The sequence below is a fragment of the Aphis gossypii genome, chromosome 1, assembly GCF_020184175.1.
Source record: "Aphis gossypii isolate Hap1 chromosome 1, ASM2018417v2, whole genome shotgun sequence".
Lineage (NCBI taxonomy): Eukaryota > Metazoa > Arthropoda > Insecta > Hemiptera > Aphididae > Aphis > Aphis gossypii.
The window spans coordinates 36,301,601-36,324,025 of record NC_065530.1 but is presented as its reverse complement, the minus strand read 5'-3'; the positions used below and the strand labels follow the sequence as shown (position 1 = coordinate 36,324,025).

The following is a 22,425-nucleotide window of genomic DNA, read 5'->3' as shown; positions in this document are numbered from 1 at the left end:
CAGACGCTTAAGGTAGCACTAGTTTAAGGGCGGCAATATTCAAATGAAGAAGTTAATAAGATCGATTTTTAATTATGACATTATGTGTTATACGGTATGTTTAAATAGCCTAAAGTTGCAAAAAAAAAAAGAAGACCAGTCATGAAATCAATATATTATGGTACCTATCATGAAAGAGGATTTCTAGCATGTTTCTTACATAAAATTGATGAACATGGGGTGCTCCAATATATAATCGTATATTATTATTGTTTATGTAAGTATTTATAACTGTATGGCTTTAGTATGACATTAAGATAGTTAAAAATCCGTTGAGAAACCAAACAGGTACATTAATTAATAGTTATGTATTACGACTTATTTCTATTTGTTTATGGAATTAAGTTAAATAAATATATTTAAAATATATCTATAAATAACTTAAACGAAAGAATTTAAATTCTTAAAAATTAAATTGTTTTTAGAAAACGACAATTATTAATATAATCATAAAATGTTTCAACGTTTTCATGGAAAATTATTTTATGAGCTTAAAAAACTAATATAATTATTGTTAAATGAAATCTTTTTATATCTAAATATTTTTTTATTATAAAATATACATGATAGTACGACTAGTAAAAGGTACCTTTAGTCAAAAATACATTGAGAGTAAAAGGTTTATTGTTGAAGTCTACTTTTTTTCTCAGAGTAAATAGGTTTGTTTTGGTTTTTTTATGTTGAAATGTCCAATTTTTACTTTTTACGTTTATTAAAAATAAAGACATACAATATAAAAATAATTTTTAAAAGATTTTTTATTTTCCAAAAAATTTTACTCGAAATCTATGATAAACATTTCATGGAAAATTAAAAAAAAAATAATACATTTTGTATTAACGTATTAATGGTATTGAATTATTTATGTGGAAATGCGGTGAAAACATGTCTCATTTGTTGAAATTGGGCATCGGGAGGAAATAATACATTATATATTAGATACATTTATATTACATACCTAACTCTTTCACCACCTGGTTCTTTTCTGATACAATTTAAAAATCCAACTATACCATTAGTAGGATCTTTTTCGCCAACAAGAACAATTTTTTGGCTTACAGAAGCATCATCGGCTTTTAATAATTTTTGTAATACTGGTAACCATGAAAACTCTGTGCTTGATATTTTAACAACAATCGGAACAATATTTTGCTCTAAAGGCTATAACGGTTTTTATAATTAATATCTTAATATTAATTAATAATATATATTATGTTTCATACCTTTCTAACAAGCATTAATCGTTCTTGTTCTAAGGAAGCGTCTAGACAGACTTCTACAGAATCTAGTGAGTATTCGGCATTTAATTGCTCACGCGTTAGTAAAAATCCACCTGGTTTTAGAGTGGCATAAACTTGTTCCAGCAATTTTGAATCTTGTAAAACTCCAGATCCAACAGCAAATAACACCGACTGATCCGTAGATAGCTTTTTATCTTCCACCGTTATATTGGATCCTATTTCTTTCAGTTGAGGATGAGTTCCATCGGATAGAATAGATACTTCGGGCTAAAAATATATGTTTATATATAAACGTATAATAATATTGTCTAAAAATACATGTTATTTTAAACATTGAAACTAATTATGCAAGCAACACCCTTATCACAATTATGAAAACTACCTATAATTTGATCTTTTCATATCACCAAGCTTTCTATTCCTTTAAAATTATTTTAATTCTATTTATTTTGTTATTACACAGCTAATAAGTATTATATAATAATTAAGTATTATTATATTGCATAGCTAAATTACCCAGCTTCGAATGTAATAAAAAAAAAAATCGTTAAATTATTTAAATGACATTCTAATAAAACCATAATATTTATACTGGGTGATTTTTTTATCAAACATCACTCATTATTTCCAAAAGTATTCATTTTTTTGAAAATATTTTTATACATAGTTTCTAATTGTTAAAAAAACAACGTTTTTATAAAAAAATTATATTTTTAAATATTTTTTATCCTTATAATTTTTTAAGTTTTCTACTTTTTTGAATGACAACATAGATTTTTAATTTCATATTCCAAAGCAGAATAATTTTCTGAGTAATTCGATACCTTTTTTAGGGTGAGTAGTTTATGAGTTAAAAGTATTTAAAGTTTAGTTGCGCGGAGTGGAGTGGTACGGGGTTACCCCGCAAAATGTTTGTCCACTACACCGCTTGTCAAAACTTTGAATAAGTATAACTCATAAACTACTCACCCTAAATTCGATTTTTATTTATCAAAATACTCAAAAAATTATTCTGCTTTGGAATATGAAATTAAAAATCTATGTTGTCATTCAAAAAAGTAAAAAACTTAAAAAATTATAAGGATAAAAAATATTTAAAAATATAATTTTTTTATAAAAATGTTGTTTTTTTTTTAACAATTTGAAACTATGTAAAAAAATATTTTCAAAAACATGATTACTTTTTTGAAATAATGAGTGTTGTTTGATAAAAGAATCACCCTGTATACAATATAATACAATATACCCGCTCCCTTCCTTCTAACCAAAAATGAAAAATAGGGGAAGTGGTGAGCCTGTTTTTGTATATATTATATAAAGATATCGTGTTTCAATTGATTTTTAAAAATAATATTATCATATTTACAAACGATTGTTATTATTATTGTAATGTATGTAACTGGGCCTGGCCCGTTTAAAATAAATAAATACATAAGTGTATTGTTAAAATATAAATATAACATCAAACCTGTATGAGTGGTAGATCAGCTAAGACATTAAGAATGATTGGGCTAAGAATTTGTACATCCGGGTTAAAAGTTTTATTTAAAATTTCTACAGTTTTAACTTTAATGCCCATGAGGTTTTCGATTACTAAATGCAAAGAAATGCGTGCTATTTCTTCCAATGTATAACCCTGCAAATATGATAAAGAATTAAACATTAACTGTGATTTATTAATTATTTATTAGTTTATTTATATTTACTGTTTCAATAATGTTTGGAACAAACATATATTTCTCTAACACTGGATCGGCTAGTGGCTTTCTTTTAGCTATTACATTTGCGTGAAGTCCTCGAATTTCTACGCCACCAGACTGAATAAGATCTATTTCCGGGTATACATAAACAGGGAACTCTGAAATTTAACAATAAACATATTATGACGTAGGTATATCAAATTGTTTGTGATTAAAAGTCGGACACTATTAAATAATTAGTAATTAGTAGTAATATATTAATTACCCGGTTTATCTTCTGGAAGAGTTTGTAATACTGTAGCGTGTTTTTTCACATTAATAAAAAGTTTCTGTAATGAAGTAGGCACAAATAGGGCTCTTGTGTCTTCTTTTAATATTTGAATTTGTAACATATTGTCCATGAATGCAACCCAATTATTAAACCATCCAACTCTTCCAACAGTAGCTAATCAGACAAAAAAAAAAACTGCCAATAACAATTATAAAAAAACAACTTGATATTATTATTTAAGCTTACCATCTAGATTGACTCGATTTAAACTTCTAAACAATCCTTTATAATTATAACCTCGGAGTCTTAATTCTTTGTAAATATCTTTTATAGTTAAATCTGTGTCATTGGGTTCGTCTGGATGAGGAGGCATGTCAATCATCTCGTTGTTAACATCGGTTGGAATGTACAAACGACCGGTAACAACCGGCGCACCACTTTCAACTACCTCAAACGTACCACTGCCTTTTTGCACCATTACAATAAACTCTACATTTCCATCTTTTGGAATATTAGTTGCTCTTTGAAAACGAACATTTTCAAAAACAACTGGCACTTCAGAATATAGTTCTCCTCGCATCAAAGCAAGTGTTTCCCACGCCATTACCTATTTAATTATACAAATATAAGCATGATTTGATAAATCAACGAAAAATCAATTTAAGAACGATTAAGGTTACTGTTAAAAACTTATTATTTGATTGAAGTGTACATATTAATAATAAACCTACTATAAAATATGTCGACACAATGATACTAATGACACCTGTAATCAATGCGTAATTTCTGAAAAATAAAATATATTTGCTTTTCTTTCTTATATTATATACTACTCGTAAATGGATCTATACTTAATGTGTACTATATAAATATCAAATAACTGTTTTTGCTCAAATTAACAAGAAAACGGATATTTTTAAAGAAATGACTGGTTTACGAGGCATGATTTTTCATAATACCTACAATCATTAACTCAAGGTCAGGTGAAACAAAATAAAAATGATAAAAAGTTATTACCTATTTAAAAATTATAAAATCATGGACAAAAATATTTTATTTTGTTAATATATATTTAAAATTAAAATTTTAAGAGTCATTAATGAATAATTTAATAAAAAATACATACCAAATATCCAGTTGCTGGGAATAAATTTCTTCCATCAATCACATGACCAGATAAATACTCATATTCATCATCTTTCAACGAAATTGAAATATTTCGTTCACCAGATTTAATTTTGTCTTGAACACGGTACATCGTCACATACCAATCTTCTGAATGTTCCCAACGTACTAAAGGCGCAATCATTGGAGTACCTCGACTAACCGGAAATTCGATATCCGGATAAAGTTTACTGATTTTTGGATTGAGACCAGCTTCAAATATTCTTCATAAAATGGAAATAGTTAAAGTACGTAACAAATATATTATAATTATTCTTACTTTCCAAAAGCTGACAGTAGATAATCAAGTCCATCTTTATGATTCCTGGAAGCTAATTCTATGTTGGTAATATTTTTTTTAAGTGATCGATTCAATACCTCTTGGAGAACACCGTGTGGAGCTAATTCAATAAGTACAGACCCTTTTGGCACGTGTTCAAATGTTTCTTCAAATAATACACTATTTAGTAAATTATTTGCACAGTATTCAGCAGAACAATATTTTGCTTTATCTTCGCCCCATTGTTCTTCCGGTATTGATGTACTTTTCCATTTTTCTGACCGTAGTTTGGGATGTATCACAATCTTTTTCAGATATTCTAATAATGATGGAATTGCTTTTTTAATGAATGTTGAATGGTATGGTATATTTAGTACATTTATTATTTGCGTTGAAATGTCTTTTGATTTTAATTTAAGAACAAATTGTTCAACTGATTCTTTTAAGCCAGATATCGTACAGCTATCTTGAGAGTTATGCCAAGCTATTTCAACATTTGTAGGAAGTAAGTCTTTAATTTGATTATATCCAATACCAACATACGCCATTGCACCTAAAGGAATCTTAGAATTTAATATAGCTACACCATAGTAATAAGCTGCTTTGATAGTCTGTTCAGATGTTAAACAGCCATCAGCATATGCACATAATAATTCCCCGACCGAATGTCCGATGATAATATCTGGAGTAATTCCAATAGTAATCAAAACGTCAAACAGTGCAATCTAAATTTAATGTAAAAATTAAAAATGTTATACTCCTAAATTTATATTTAAAAATGTATGAGAGCTTTAAAAATTAAATATTTACTTGCATAGCTGCAATTCCCACAAACGAGTTAACTGTATTGTTTAATATATTAGGATCAGAACTTGTAATTATTTTTACTAAGTCAATTCCAAAGTCTTTTAAAACGTTATGACTCTTTAAAATTGATTCATTGAAAATTGGCAATTTCATCAATGATGCACCCATTCCAGTCCATTGAGAACCCATTCCAGAAAATACAAAACACACAGGACGTAGTTCTCCGGAATAATACTGAATAAAATGCACTTATGATTAATAATTATAAAAAATGAATAAAATTATGACTTTTTAGTTTTTTACTTGGAAATCAATGGAGTGATTTGCTTTAATATCTTTTTTCACGATAGTATATCCTCTGTAAATATGCCCAGGAATCTGCTCTGCTTGAACATCTTGTAATAAACGTACATATTCTTTATCCAATGATCTTGACAAAAACTGAAATTTAAAATAAAATTATATATTTAAATATTAATTTCATGTTTACGTATCAATTATATTTGATTATATGACTTACGTCATTTAATATAGTGGTTACAGCTTCTTCAGTTCTACCAGATGCTACAATTAATCTAGGCAAATCGTCTTCAGGTAGCCCATTGTTAATTTTACTTTTATTGTTCCAATTAAGTAATACGTGGCAATTAGCACCACCAAAACCGAATGAATTAATACCAACCAAACCCCCATTCCAAGGTGTCTTTTCGGCTACCACTTTTATACGGCCATTATAAAATGCTGTAATATCCTCTCTTGGAGTGTTAAAATTGATGTTTGGTGGTATAAAACCAGTTTCCATGGCTATAATAACTTTGGCTACAGAACATAAACCAGAGGCAGGTTCCGAATGACCAATGTTAGATTTTACAGAACCAATTAATAACGGTTCTGTACGGCCAGGACAAAACACATTTTCTAAAGCTTTCACTTCTTTAGGATCGCCGACCTTTTAGTAATTAATATTACAATATAAATATTAAATATGAATTAAACATATTATTTAATAATAAAATGTATATATACTTTAGTTCCTGTTCCATGTGCTTCTACCCAAGCTAAATTACTTGGCTTTATTTCACACTCTTCGTAAAACTCTTCTAATAATCTTTGTTGTAATGGTCTCGAAGGATAAGTTATCCCTTGTTCTTTATACCCATCACAGTTTGTTTTAGCATGCACAACTTTTGCATATATTCGTTTTGCATTTTTCGCTTTTTGTAAGTACAAAACACAAACTGCTTCTGATCTTACATATCCATTCGCTGCTTTGTCAAAAGGTTTACCTCGACCATCAGCACAGAGTACACCTAAACGTGAAAAATGCAATGACATATATGGATGGAGACACAAGTTACAGCCTCCGACAAGTGCAGAATCACAATGTCCATATCGAATCGCCTTATAAGCGTGTTCCAATGCATATAAACTTGATGAACAAGCAGAATCAACTGTATAGCTCGGACCTTTATAAATTTAAAAATTACAGTTTTGTATTAATTTTTCATACATATATTGTAATTGTTTTATACTTATTTACAATTATACTTAATAATACATTAGGATCACGCATGTGCTGTACTCATCTTATTGGAGTATAACACATCAAACTTACATTTAGTTTTGGAAGAACTAATTTTTAGTTGTTTGTTTTAATATTTATAGTTGAATGAAAGTTATAATCATTTTAAAATTATAGTATGTTAACTATAGCTATAACTGCAACTATAAAATTAATTTTAAAATTAAAATTAAAATAAAAACTTACAAGATTTTTTAGATTATATAATTAGTAATTACTTTCAAGTTTGATAGTAGATTAGTTTACTAGTTCACTTTAGTATTAATACTAAATATAACTTACCTTTTAAGCTAAGAACTTAAAATTGGTAATAAAAAAATAAAATATAAAATAATAAAATCGAAATATTAATAAAAACTTACAGGACTCTTTAGATAATATAATTATTAGTAATTACCTTTAAGTTTGATAATAGATTAGTTTACTTATTCACTTAAGTATTAAATTTAACAATTTTAAATTTGTTCAGCTGATAACATATTATGTGAGTTTGTCATCCTCTAAAAAGAATATTTGAAGAAAAAATTATTACTCACCATTTACACCCAACCAATAAGATATTCTATTAGCAAGCATGGCTCGAGCACAACCAGTAAGTCCAAATCCATTTACTTGAAGTTTTTCATCAAACCAAGTTTTTTCTGACTCACTGAAGCAAGCTCCAATAAACACTCCTGTTTTTGATCCTTTTAATGACTTCGGGGAGTTGCCTAAAATAACAACATCAAAAAATTGAATATTATTTTATTTTTATTAACTCAAACCATAATTAAAATGAATTTGATGCGTTATTTTAATAATTATGAATCTTAGGTTGATACTTTATTACAGAGTTGTGCTAAATTGTATCTAGATAATTATTCGAATAAATATGTATTCGAATAAAATAGTATTTGAATGATCATATTTGACAATTATTCGAATATAATCTTATTCGAATAATCAAATTAAAAATCATTCGAATAAAGCCCAACTTTGCTTTATTATCAAATTTTGATTTAACGTAATTTAATAACGAAATCACTTGATTTTGATTTCATAAAAATGTTAAATTAACAACTAGACTACTGAACATAATACATGTACATTTAAAAAATAAATATATCATTAATATAATTTATGATTATTAAATATAATAACACTACAATAGTTTATAACATAAAAATTAATAGCTTCAGCAACTACAAATTCTTCAAACTTTTCCTCGTATAACCTATAACTATCAAAATAAAATTAAATACATTAGAAAAGACAATAAACTATGTAAAATATTTAAAATAATTATTATACATTTAAATTAGGTTAAATAAATTAATACCTATTAATACTTTCTATGATTTCTAAATTACACCCTTTATTTTATTTCAATAGTTATCAGTCATCACCGGTGAAAATCAGATAAAATTAAGCAATTCACTTGCAGTAAATTAAATACAGCATCTAGTGCATGACTGTTAATTTTTTTTTATACTTAAAAAACAAAAAGTTTAAAGCTACGTGTTTTAGTGTTAAGTTATCACAGTTTTTAGTTACAACAACAACAAATTATTAGAAACGAAATCAACGTGTTAATGACTTATGTTGTTATTTGTTGCTAGTGAAATTAGTTCTGTTCTAAAGGAATTAGTTTCTAAGGAAAGTTTATGAACCATAAATGTATTGATTTTACAATGATATTTTGTGTTTTTTTTTTTTGTCTTAAGTCACTTTTTATGGTAGAAAAATTTGAAACAAGATTGTTTTTTCTGTGTCAGTAATAGCTTGGGTATTGTCGACATTTCTTAGAAGGGTTGAGACGAATTTAAGTTTTAGTAGTCGTTTGGTTTCTCTACAGAGACTATCATTCACAGCTGACATGTGGTGTAGTTTTTTTCAAAGCCATTAGATTTGTTTTTAGCAAGAGTTTTTTTTCAAAGAATTTGCAAGTTTGTTGTAGGTGGATTTGTGATATGGAAGACAGGATACTGGATAGTTGATATTTGCTCTTGTCCTGTGTTTTTCAGAAATTAAATTTCGATTTTCCTCTGGAACTAAGAAGTAATTAGAATTTGTGTTATTTTTTATTGGACTCTTGATTTTATCAGATCATGTAGAAGTCCATGCGGCCTGCTGTATGAGTATTGTTAAATTGTTAACTGTTGCATCAATATCTGGGATAGTCTTTAATTTAATTTTTAGACCAATTTTATATAATGTTAAATAATGGGAGTATTTAGTAAAATGTGTTTCGGTTATAATAGCTATACCTATCTATTCGCCTGGTAAGTAGAAGAGTCTGAAGTTCGTTAGTGTGATTTTTACGACCATATGCGTTGAATTGTAAAATTAAGAGTGAGTTATTTGTGGCTGAAAAATTCATTTGGATTTGTCTAATAGACTAGAAATTATTGTCGTAAGTAGTGATATTAACGGATTTATTAGAATTTTGAAATCGTTTAAGAAACTTGACATTTGATAAGTTATTTTTGTTTTTGCAGATGGTGAGATATCTTGTGCTGTTGCAGTGAAATTAGGGTATGAGGATTGATTATAGGCTATCTTAGCATAAGTTAGATGAGGAGCTATAGGGGGGACTATATTTTACAAAGTTAGTTCTATGAACAGAGTGTTTGTTATCAACAATAAATTTGTTATTATTTGAGCAGAGTTTTTTACGGTAATGTAGATCTTTATATACTGAGCAGCTTTTATAGTTCGCAGGGTGTTTTCTTGGCAGAGTGCGCAGCGTGGAGGTTTGTCCCGGGTTTTTTGGCAAGTAGATGAGAGATGATCATTACCACAATGTACCCAGCGTGACGAGTATCTACAGTATACATTGGTGTGTCCGTATTCTTGGCAGTTTGCACGTTAAGAGACATTTTTAATTTTATACGGTTCTTCAACTTTGATTTTGGTGTACACACAAATTCTATACTACAATATAGAAGAAAGCTGGAAGATTTCGTTTGAGTGAATTGTCGGTTCTATTATTTTCTTTCGGACGAAAAATTGAGGTAATTGGTTTTTATTGAGTGTATGAAGTACTTGGGTAACTTGTCTGATCTCGAATAAACGCGTTTCTAACTCGGTTTTTATTAAATCAGTTGGGTGGATGGGTGTATGTTACAAATTACTACACGTGTTGGTTTGTCTTCTTATAGCAGGAATGTGTGAAAGTCGGTCTATCATTGATCTACAGTGAAAGTTATCTACGCCTATCAGAGCAATTATCATTTATTTTCAGGTACACATACCTGGGAAATCGAGTACATCTTTAACAAATATAGGAGGAGGAGGTTTAATAATAACTTCTGGTTCAATATCTGGGAATGGTACTTCTTCTATGAGAAGTTAAGATGGTTGTTTCGTTTGACTGAGTACTTCGTAGCGATTCTTCGTTATAAATAATTTATTTTTATTTTTAAGTGGGCCTACTTGCAGAGTTGTTAGTGGTTCAGAATTCGAGTAAGGGGAGTTGAAATGATTTATTTTCTTTTGAATCATTCAATCACTCATTGGTGCAGAATTGGACAATGAAGGCTTTTGGTTGATCTTGTTTGCATTTGTAATTACATTGAGTTTTGGATTTACGTGTTTGTTGGTCTGTGGCATAGCATTGGTATTATTTTTGTTCGTAGACGAAAGCATTCTGGTGGATAGAAGGTGATTAGCTTAATTATCGGCCGTTAGCGATGGATAGCAGATAAGAAGACACCAGTCAATATGACTTAACGTAACTTTACAACAATTAAACTATTAATGAAAATAATTAATTTAGAACTGTAAAAACTAATATGTATTCGAAAGTCTGAACGAATGCGTGGAAAAAATATAAAATAAAAAGTGATTGTTTTTAATTATATAAAGATGACATTGAAGAGAACAATAGATTAATAGCATTTATTTAATTAAATATTGAGCGCGTTGTTTATTTAAAGCACTAACTGGCAACGGACGGCTGTCGGTGCGGAACTGGTATAATTTTTAAATTAATTATTGTATTTGATATTTTGACTTTTTATGAGCTATTAATTTTTATTAATTATTAATTAAGTTTTTCAACTTTTCGTTCATTACTCGTTCATTATAATAGAAAATTTAAATAAGCTCTCTATAAATGTTATTAATAGTTTTGAAAAAGAAAAAAGTTGACTGAAATTCCCCAGGTACCTATTTAGTATTTTTATGAGCTTCTAAAGATAAAATTTGGACGAAATTGTCTATTTACACGTAAAATAACGATTTGTCTTCAAATTTTTTTGATATTTTATTATGATTCAAACATAAATAAATGTAGAATTTAGATACTTGAAATATTCACGAAATGCTTTATTAGAATTTTCTTTCAACTAGAATTTTTCGTACGCAATTATTCATCACTGAACTCAAATCTTTTCAATACATTAGAATCATTACTATTTAGTAGGCACACTACTAACCTACTATACAACAAAATGGTATTGTATGTTTGAAAAATATTTAAAGTTTGAACAATTTATTACAACATTATTCGTGTATGCATTATACATTTATAAACATTCCATATTTCATTTTATAAAAGTATTCATATATACTATATAATTATACAGGTTGATTATTTTATCAAATAACATTCATTATTTCAAAAAGTAATGATTTTTTTTCTAATTTTACTTTTTTCAAATTTTTAGGTACATGTTTTTTAACAACTGTATAAAATTTTAGTTTACGCTCTGCTGTATAGTAGGTCACTATAATGGATGTATTAAATTTGAATCCAATTATACGTATATCATTGTATATGAAAAACAATTCTGAACGGAGATGATTTGTCAGCCTTGGATATAATTTTCAGTAGTTGGTGAAAAAAGTGGTTTATGTTTTAATGGCCTGAATACCTAGTATCTACAAAAAAATTTAAGTTCTTTTATAATTATTGAAAGCCAAATTTATGGAAAATCTTCTATTCAATTTTTAACTTTTAGCTACTACCTACTAGTAGGATATTTTAGTATATTCTTTACCTCTCTCAAATCCAGTAAATTTGGCCATCCCACCCAGCCGAAAGCACTATGCTATCACGTACATTTCCGGCCTTTTCCCTCCTCACCCATTCATTACTATCACTTACCTCCCGGTTAGGTATGTAATCGCTAGCGTGCCCGGCCTTGCCCTCTCTTATCTATTCTAACCATGCGTGACATGTACATGAGCGCCCCCCTCCCAAACACATAAATACTTGTCACATACTTGCCGGTCCTTATCAACCCGCCTATCCCATATATGTCAATCTCGCGCGATCAACTTCTGTGAGGTGAACGATTACACCCCATTCCCTCCATGATGCGAGTCGCCATTCGTGGCCCATCAATGCCGCGACTGCCCGAGGGCTCCACACTTTGCTACTAGTTATTGTGACGCATCCCCCCCCCAGCGTGAGTGTTCACCCCTCATCTACAAGCAGCAATGAAATATCCGAACGCCTGTGCAAGGAAATCTATTCTCGTACATAAAATATGTAAATGTATTATGATATTATTCATTATATGTATTATTGGATTTACTATTAACTCCAACCAGCGTATTTCGCAATATCAATTGTAGGTATATTGAAACCATAGAATAACCAGAAGAGACACCTTTTCAGTTTAACATGGGTTCTTATGGGGCACAGATTTGCAACACCCGGTGGAATATCAGTGCTGCTGGTAGAAAGATAACAGAGGCAATTACCTTTAGCCTAATAAAATAATACAATAATTATTGTTCACATAAATGCAAGTTAACATACTTTTGAATTTTACATTTGTATTGTACACATGAGATACACTGATATTCCACCAAATTGAACAGATTTTTGAGTGCTCAGCGTGTGTCCTTTCTGGTTATTCTATGTTAAAACTCTATAATTTCTATAACTTCGGTAAATATCGTAAAACGGTTCACTATGAGTAATTAATAAGTGCTTATATACATATTATATGTACTAACCATACAGCCATACACCTTATTGCAAATAAATAATATGTAGGCTTAGTATCTTATCACCTTACCGTAAAATTTATCAATAGATAGTAATATTAGACTGTCATTTCCAATATATTATATTATAATTAGTGCACATAGGTAGTTTACTAAATATATCAGTTAATCGTTTCGTATGCTCGTTATTATACCATGCAAAATATTATTGTTATATTCGTTCTAGCTCATTACGTATAATTATCGATAGAGTTGTATGATATTTATTCCGACGTGTATTTCAAACAAAATATTTTATATTTCATATGTGAAACATAATATTTTCTAGTAAAATGATTGTACAAATTCGGTTGATTACATTACACATATCGTAGATCATAATATATTTATTAATTATTATCAATAAAAATATAATAAATAGTTGTATATTTACTATTTAATAACCTGCTGTGCTGGGTAAAATAGTTAATATCTAACATACATTGCCGTTGAGTTAAAAATTATTTTAAAACACTCACTTTATGTATAATATTCATAGTAAAGTAATAATACAATCACAGTAATATTATATTACTAAGGGTATTAATAACATAATACGAATAAGTTAACATATTATAAAATATAGTTCAATTTGTATAATTTGTATACATAATATTATTATAATTAAATGTATTATAATTTTGCATGCAATCTATCGGAGTGATAATGACAATTATCCTGATTATGCCAATGAGATAAAATAGTTAACTGCCGGAGCGCTGGTACACCTCTGGTACAGTCAAGCTGTGTGTGGCCGCTATGAAATGGGTGACGAGCAGACATCGCTGATGATACTGTCATTTCAATAATACGCGATTTCTATAACTCTCTGTTTTGATATGAAGTCAACATTTTGTATTATAAAAATTGGAAATATAATATCTTTAATTCTAATTCGAGTCTTCTTCTTTTCCTTCGCCTTCTCTCCCAACTGTTTGGGGTTGGCCACCCTGGTCCTCAATTTCCACTTACTACGGTTCTTAGCATCCTCCTCACAAAAATCAGTTATTCTCATATCACACTCTATAACTTTAAACCATCTCTTTTTCGGTCTTCCACTTCCTCTTTTTCCATCCACACTCATGTTCTTAGTCACTGAAACTGCCTCAGTTTTTTCTCTTCTTAAAAGATGTCCTAGCCATCTAAACCTATTCTCACGCATTTTATCAACTATTGGAGCCACTCCTATATTACCTCTTGTACACTCATTTCTTATTCTGTCCTCTCTATAGTACAATAGAAGGAGTAGGTATTGTACGCCTGAACTCCACATGCAAAGGATACGCAACACGAGATGTATTAATTCCAGGGAGAATTAATCAAGAATCTACCCAGATTTCATACCAAACTCAATAATAGAACCAGAAATGAAACTAAGAAATTTAGCGACAATGGAAACCAAAAACATAATTAACAACAGAATGGACGATTTAAATGCAGTTTCAAATACACATAGTTACTTACAATTTCTAAACAATAACATAAGCGATTTAGAAAAGCTTAAACACAAAATAACGATATATGAATATGTTTTAGTGATAACATTTTCCATCGGAGGTTGCGGAATTTTCTTTTTTATAATTAACATTTTTGCACATTTATTACAACAATACAGAGCACGGAGAAGAATGACCCGGTGTACTTCCGTAGTTTTTCGAAACGAACAAAATGTTACGACAACACCAAGTTCGCAACCACCATTAGTCATGGAACAGTACAAAGTACTAAAGTCTATTGTACTCCACTCATCCACCTTAAGATTCTCATCTCTGCAATACTCATACTTCTCTTCATTGTTTTATCTATAGCCCGACATCCTGATCCATATATTATAACCAGCCTAACTATTGTCTTGTAAAATTTACCTTTTAAACTGAATAGGATTCTTTTATCGCATAAAACACATGATGCTTCTCTCCAATTCATACATTGACACTTAATTTTATATGCATACTATCTTCGTCAAAACCACCATTCTTTTGTAATACGGATCCTAAGTACTTGAAACTATCAAGTTCGTCCACTAACTCGCCCACCATATTCACTATTTTAATTTACTCTTTGGACTCTAACTCCAAGATGAAAACTCAATATACACAGTTTTACTTCTACTAATTTTTAACACTTTACTCTCTAGTGCTTCTCTCCATCCTTCCAGTCTATAGTTCACCTCCTCCAGACCCTCTCCAACCAACACTACATCATCCGAAAACAACATGCACCACGGTACCTCATCTTATATACTTTTTGTAATTTCGTATATTAATAAAGAAAACAAGTGAGAACTCAATGCTGAACCTTGGTACACTCCAACTCCAACCCTAAAATCCTAAATTTCAATTTCAATCAACAAGGTGTTCACTCCTTCGAACACGTCTTCAATTATATTTACATACGCCTTAGGCAAACCATTTTTCATCAATGACCTTTCAAAATCTTTCTAGGAATTCTGTCGTAGGTTTTCTCTAAATTAATAAAAATCATACATAATTTCCTATTTTTCTCTGTATACCTTTCCATTACTTGTCTCACAAAAAATATCGGCTCCATTGTCGACTTGTCGGGCATAAAACCAAACTGATTTAAAGTCAAGTACGTATATAATGTAACTATACTATACCGACGAGAATATTATTGCATATACCTGTACATTCCTATATACAATATACATAGGCGCAAATGCGTATTATACGTGTCTGCTAATGGTGTTGCTGAAATGTCTATAATATAACACGTATAAAATATGTAAATAATTTTTTTTGGATTATGTAATAATATATTATTATAATCAAGTATCTAGAGCTATATAATAAATACTTAATAAAAATTTATGAACTTGAAATAATTTATGCAATATAAAATAACAGTGTAGTGAGCCGGTCTCAGTAGAGATTGACACAACACGTTTTAACGACGAAGTACACTTTGTCGTAGGTCTGCTCCGGTGGTACCTAAGAAGTTTGTAGTAAATAAATGAACACTTGGTACGTTTAAAATATAAGTTTATTTACTGAGACAAAATTTAACTAACCCGATAAGTCGTTAGGTTGGAACAACTATACCAGTCTGTGCGTTATTATGGACTATGGTCAAATAATTTCTGATCAGAAATAGCAACTACGACCTTTTTATACAGAAAATAAGGCGTAGTTACCACGTGCCTATGGTGATAAATAGGAAAATATATGATTAGATCATTCTAATTCTTACACATCTGTGATGGATGTCACCATGAAAATTATTGTTAATCTAAAACTAACATCTAAAATAACCTCTAAATCTAAAATAATATGGCGATTTTCCAATACCACAATAGGTAATAAAGTATAATATAAACACTTTACAATCACTCGGAGTGAATAATGAACATAACCATCCGGATTACTACATCCCTCCCCTCTAAGAACAAAAATTCCAATTTTTGTAATTTTAATATGGAGTCTTCATTTTCGGATAAAGTGATACTGCTTGTTCCCCCGGTTCGTCCATATATTGTTCGAGTATTGACTGTGTCAGTGAACTTGGTGTTATTGTTCTTTGTTCGTTTTAGTAAACCACTGCGGCGTGTTTTTCCGTATTTCTTCTTGTTCTGTTTTCGCTATAAACTTAGTAATACTAAAAAAAAAAACCACAACCTCCTATTGATATTACTAATATTAACATATATTCAATATTCATATATGTTCATTTTAAACTTAATTTTCTTAAAGCTAAGTATATTATTATTAAAAAATTGTAAATAACTCTGTGTGTTTGAGATTTCATTTAAATCGCCCATTCTGTTATTTAAAATGTGTTTGATTTCCATTGTTGATAAATTGGTCATGTTTTTATAAGTTTGTATTATTGATTTCAGTATAAAGTCTGAATATGCTTCTTAACTGGTTTCACCTGGTATCAACACATCTCGTATTGCGTATTCCTTATAAGCTTCATTCACAGTATTCCTATACCCCTTCTATCATATGACTACTTAATTCCTTATCTGAATCGCGTGTAACGAAAATTGTTTTTCCGCTGGATATATATATTATGCGTTTTGAAGTTCAAATTTGTGAAAGATAGTTGTATTCGTATAAATCTGTCTTATTTCACAACTCTCTGGTACGTTGATTGGATCCTGTAGTAGTTGTACTTCACATATTGATCTTGTATTTCTAGGATGTAATTGGTTAATTTCTGGACACAAAAGAAAATTATGAGTGGCTTTATGAACTGAATAATGAAACTAATTATAAGTTGAATATAATTCTTTTGTCTTACTTATCGCTAAAAACTTATAACTTGGTTTTATAAACACAATTCGCTAACTTACATACTAGTTTTGGAATTACAATGTTAATTCATTTTGATATACTAAAGGTAATATTATTATAAATATAATATTGTTATCTGAACAATACATTGTCAACTCTGAAAGTCTAAGTAATTCATATGCGTTTGTTATGTCAAGTTCGATTGGTTACTCTGTATCTGTGGGTGAAGATATTTTAATATCTCTGAGTTGCTCTGAAAGGTCATTCGATGATCACAAAATAGGGTGCATTTGTCCTAATTTAGCCATTTGTATTGTCTTTAGTAAAGTGTCTGTTTTGTAAATATATTTAGTAAGTACTAATGTTGCGTAATTAAAATGTATTAAAAGATAATTTTTCATAAATTGCTCAACAGTACTATTCTTAAGATTAGTGAAGTTGTTTTAATTTTTACGCTTGATAATGCTTAATCTTCTTGTTCCTTTTTAAGTTTCATAACTTTAATTTGTTCATCTATAAGTTTAAGTTGATTTTCATTATTGCCTGAGAATCTATAAAAAAAAAGTACATTAAACCTATTCATACATTTCGCGTTACATAATCCATATAATAGTCGTGCTGCTTATTTTTAAGGAAGGCACATATATAACTTGCGTATCGTTCATAAATTTGCCAATTTTCCCCCATCGCTGTTCATAATCTGTTATGTTAATATACGCGGTTACATGTGGTGGTTATTATCTTAGTAAGTCCAAAATTTTCATAATATATACCCGATTTTTGTACAAGTTTGTTGTCGATGAATCGCTGTGTGCTCACTCCAAAACAATAAAGTATCAATGTTAAAATTGTCCTGAAACAATTTAATTTGTGTAAAGATAATTTATATTAATACTCTACTAATAATTGGTTAATTAAATTAATGTACTTTATACGTCGTATCAGTTTGTCAAAAATACACATTGTTAACATTAGGTCTGTGCATTGGTTATGTAGGTAGTTTAAAAAACAATTTGTGTGTTTTACCACTTATTAACGAGTGAGTTTCGTTTAAATTAAGTTGTTGGCCTAGTTTGTCGAATGTTCGTAATGGAAATTCGTGAATAATTATTATTTAAGTGCGTTCTTATATTAGTCATATTACATATTCCTTATCTAGATTTACGTAGTATGTAGTTATATTTAGCAACAGATGTTTTAAATCGCAATTGTTTAAAAATGTCTTGCCGGTTTACTCATTCCAGGTAACGAAAACAGGCGTTGAAGTGTCCTTCTGAATATATTGGTTTATATAACACGAGTTAAGTACGTTAATAATTGCGTTAAGACTATCGTACAGTTGTGCGAATGAAATATACATGTTTCTTTGTTTTTGTTTTTGAAAATGCGAACGATGGATTCCACCGTTTTCTTAAATTGGTTTTCGTCGACTTTGATTACTTCAAAATTTCGAATGAAAACAAATGGTTTACCTTCTAGTTTATTTACTTTGAATTGTTCGAAACTATTCGAAATAGCCCCGGAAATTAGCACCAAATTGGTCCGATCCATGTTCGTGAATTCGAAATTGATAATGTAAAAATTATTGGTCGTTATTCTAAAAGTGTCAATAACGTTATGTTTACAAGATTTTTTCAAAATATTTTTTTATATTATTCTTATGAATACGATAGTCCTTGGGTCCTTCTTTAATTGTTACGTTTTCATTTTCGTGTACGTGTGTTACCTCAAAAGGGCCTGTCCTACTTTGACTTAAGGTGTTACGTTTATTTTGTTCTTTAATTAGCACTTTATCTCCTACATGAATAGTGATAGGATTCATCGATTTGTCATAATTGTTTTTGTTAATGTTCTTTTTATCAATTAAACTATTTCGCACTACCTACCTTTTGTGATTTTTGCATAATCCGTTTAAGATCTATAGCATAATTTTCGTTATTATATTGCGGTTCGGGTTCTTTAAGAAATGCAGTGGGAATGTTAGATTTTTTCCCAAAAATTAACTCATAGGTACGGATTACGGAGTGAACCCTGTAGATGTGTGTACTGGTGTATTGTGCGTAAACATTGCATAACATAATAAATTATCCCAACTGTTGTCCTTGTCCACAAAACTGCGTAAATATGTTTTAAGTGTCTTATGAGAGCGTTCTAAATAACCATTGGAGCCACGATGTGGCCTTGTATGCTTATCAATTTTCAAAAGTTTACATGTTTGTTTAAAAATATCCTATAAAAAATTTGTCCCACAATCGGTTAAAAATGAAGTTGGTATCCCATGAATACACACAAAAAATTCAACGAAAGCCTGCGCTACTGTTGTTGAGTCAGTACTAGGTAAGGCCACGGCTAGAAAATAACGGTTTAGCTCGTCCTAAATAGTTAAAATAAACATATTGTTCAACGGAGTACTAGATAAAGGTTCTACTATACCTAGGCATATTCGATCAAAAAATGTTTTTGCCATAATCGTTATTAGCATTGGTTGTTTTGTTTTATTATGTGACTTTGTTTTCTGGCAAATGTCACAACTCTGTATATAATGTTTAACGTTTTCTTTTAAGTCCCTCTATTAGTAATGCATTTTCATGCATTCAATTGTCCTCGGAATTCCCGAATGTAATTCCAAGGGTGTATTGTGGTATTCGGCGATAGTGTTTTGCTTTTCCTTTTCGGAAAAGTCTTGTTCGCTATACTAAACAACGTGGATGCCGCAATTTTTGAAAATATATTTTATCATCTTTCTCACACGTTCGAAACTGGTTAGTGTGGCCAGACCTTCAAACCGTATGGTAGAAATATTATTAATTTTGTTGTCTACACAGAACTCTTTAATTCGGTTAATTATTTCAAAATATATTTATGAACTAGCCTCTGTGCTATAATGATTTAGAACTTGATAAAGAATAATTAACTGGTCATCACACTTATGCGTGATGAATTTATTTGTACCTTCAAACATAATGTTTGGAATATTTTTATTAATTAAGATTTCTCGAATAATTCTGTGTTACGACACCATTACTAGGTATCGGTAAAAATAAATTCTCATTCGGTTGTGCATTTCTAGTACTACCGTTGACCTCGAAAAAATTTGAATTAATAATTGTATGTTTTTCCGGTGATTCAAAATCCGCGAAACTAATTTCGTATATAAGTTTTTAATTTTGAGCTTTCTCTCTCTTCTGAATTCAATTCTAAGATTGGTTTGTAGCAATTCTCCATTCTTCCCTATTACTTGCTTTCCTCTTTGTTTCTTCGTAAGAATTGCATTCTTGATCCTTTATTATTTGTTGCATATACTCCATTTGTGATCTTTCCCTACCATTTTTACCTTCTATGCAACTTTCTATAATTATTCCTAGCAATCCGCCATGTCTCAATACATGTCCAATCTATACTTTCTCCTTTTATTGATACTACTCCATAGGATTTTTCTCTCAAACATTTTTTTCTAATACTTCTTTTTTCTTACTTTATCCATCCAAATTAATTTCAGTATTCTTATGTAACACCACATCTCGAAAGCTCCAATTCTTCTCTGTTCCTCTTTTGCTATCGTCCACGTTTCTCTGCCATACAACATCATACCCCATACGTATGTTTTCAGAAGATTTATCCTGGTATGTATGCTTATATTTATCAAAATAAAATGTCCTTTTTTTGTTAAATGCTATCTTAGCTTGAAATATTTATCATTTCTCTTTTACTTCTGCCATCTTCACTAATTTTGCTTCCCAAATATACTAACTTTTCTATTTTATCTATTTCTTGGTTATTTTGCAGATATATCTTGCCTTAATGTTTTTTTCCCTGCTAAATACAAGAACTTTAGTCTTTTTCGTATTTATTTCCATGTTCCGTTCATTGAGAAACGTTTCTTTCATACATCTCAGCATCCTCTGCAATTTCTCTTTGTTTTCTGCTACTCTTGCAATATCGGCTGCGAAACGGAGCATTTCAATTTTCCTGCTATTCATCTTTATACCCAAAAGTATTTTCTCTTTATTATGTCAATTGCCTCTTGGATATATGCATGGAATATACTAGGTGAGAGAGTACAACCATGCCTTACTCCTTTTCTTGTGTATGCATCCTTTTCAATTTCGTCAAATCATATAACAGCTGTTTCCTTCTGATATAGTTTAAAGAGTAGTCGTCTTTCAGTGTCATCTATACCTGCTCTTTTTAGCATATTGAACATTATGGACCAGTTGACATCGTCAAATGCTTTTTCTGCAGGCTAATTGTACGGTACTGATCACATTTATTTGCGGTTGCTTTTTTCGGAATAGGAATAATTTTACACTTTACAAAATCTAGAAGAAGTTATCCTGACTCAAATATTTTCTTTATGAGTTTAAAAAGCTTATTCCGCAGTTTTTCGCCAGATTCTATAAAAAGTTCTGCTTGGATTTCGTCAATTCCTGCAGCTCTATTCCTTTTAAAATCTCTAAGTGATTTATCAAATCCTTCTCTCACTACACCGTTATTTAAACCGCTTTCCAATACTTTTTTATGTTCTATTTCTTGTCCAAGCATTCTAGTCTCCGGTGTAGGTGTTCTGGATACTCCTTCCATGTTTTCCCTTTACGTTTGTACTCATAATCACCCCGTTGTTATCTTCTATTGCACCCCTTTTTAGTTTATAATCATTAAAGAAATTTTTTATTGATTTATACGTAGCGTCTCTGTTAATAGTTCTCATTTAAACCTCTATACTTTTGCATTTTTCCTTTGCTTTACTATCTCTGCTGTTATCCATTCTTTCTTAGATACAGTGGCTTTATTTTCTTTCGGAACCTTTGATGCTACTTCTGTCACTGTGCCCTTTATAATAGCCCACCTAATATTTATGTCGGTTCTCTCATTTATATTTATATTGTTTGTAAGTTCTTTAAACATATCATTTGCCTTTTCTTCTTATAATTTGTTTAAATACCATCAATCCTTGTTTATCATTGACATTATTTTCTTGAACTTTAGTTGCTTTTCATCATTAATAGGTTTGTTAACTATCTATGTCTGCTCCTGGATAGGTTCTACAGTCTTTTATTTGGTTTTTAAATCTCTTCCTGGCCATAATATAATCAATTTTATGTATAC

At 29.8% G+C, this 22,425-nt stretch overlaps 2 protein-coding genes across 4 annotated transcripts in view; both read right to left on the bottom strand.

Annotated features, from left to right (window-relative positions):
• LOC114119081 (fatty acid synthase) overlaps window positions 1-22,425 on the bottom strand; it is a 69,168-nt gene that overhangs the window by 33,639 nt on the left and 13,104 nt on the right. The gene's annotated exons all lie outside the window — the stretch shown is intronic.
• The window catches only part of LOC126555907 (fatty acid synthase-like), a 33,882-nt gene that overhangs the window by 4,312 nt on the left and 7,145 nt on the right, over window positions 1-22,425 (bottom strand). Inside the window, exons 4-16 of the mRNA XM_050210904.1 lie at window positions 7,621-7,794; window positions 6,529-6,968; window positions 6,023-6,451; window positions 5,806-5,943; window positions 5,506-5,736; window positions 4,696-5,420; window positions 4,378-4,639; window positions 3,498-3,858; window positions 3,246-3,425; window positions 2,987-3,138; window positions 2,749-2,916; window positions 1,263-1,547; window positions 998-1,200 (exon numbers count right to left, since the gene is read on the bottom strand). Of these exons, the coding sequence (XP_050066861.1) occupies window positions 998-1,200; window positions 1,263-1,547; window positions 2,749-2,916; window positions 2,987-3,138; window positions 3,246-3,425; window positions 3,498-3,858; window positions 4,378-4,639; window positions 4,696-5,420; window positions 5,506-5,736; window positions 5,806-5,943; window positions 6,023-6,451; window positions 6,529-6,968; window positions 7,621-7,794 (3,748 nt within the window). The remainder of the gene's footprint in view (window positions 1-997; window positions 1,201-1,262; window positions 1,548-2,748; window positions 2,917-2,986; window positions 3,139-3,245; window positions 3,426-3,497; window positions 3,859-4,377; window positions 4,640-4,695; window positions 5,421-5,505; window positions 5,737-5,805; window positions 5,944-6,022; window positions 6,452-6,528; window positions 6,969-7,620; window positions 7,795-22,425) is intronic.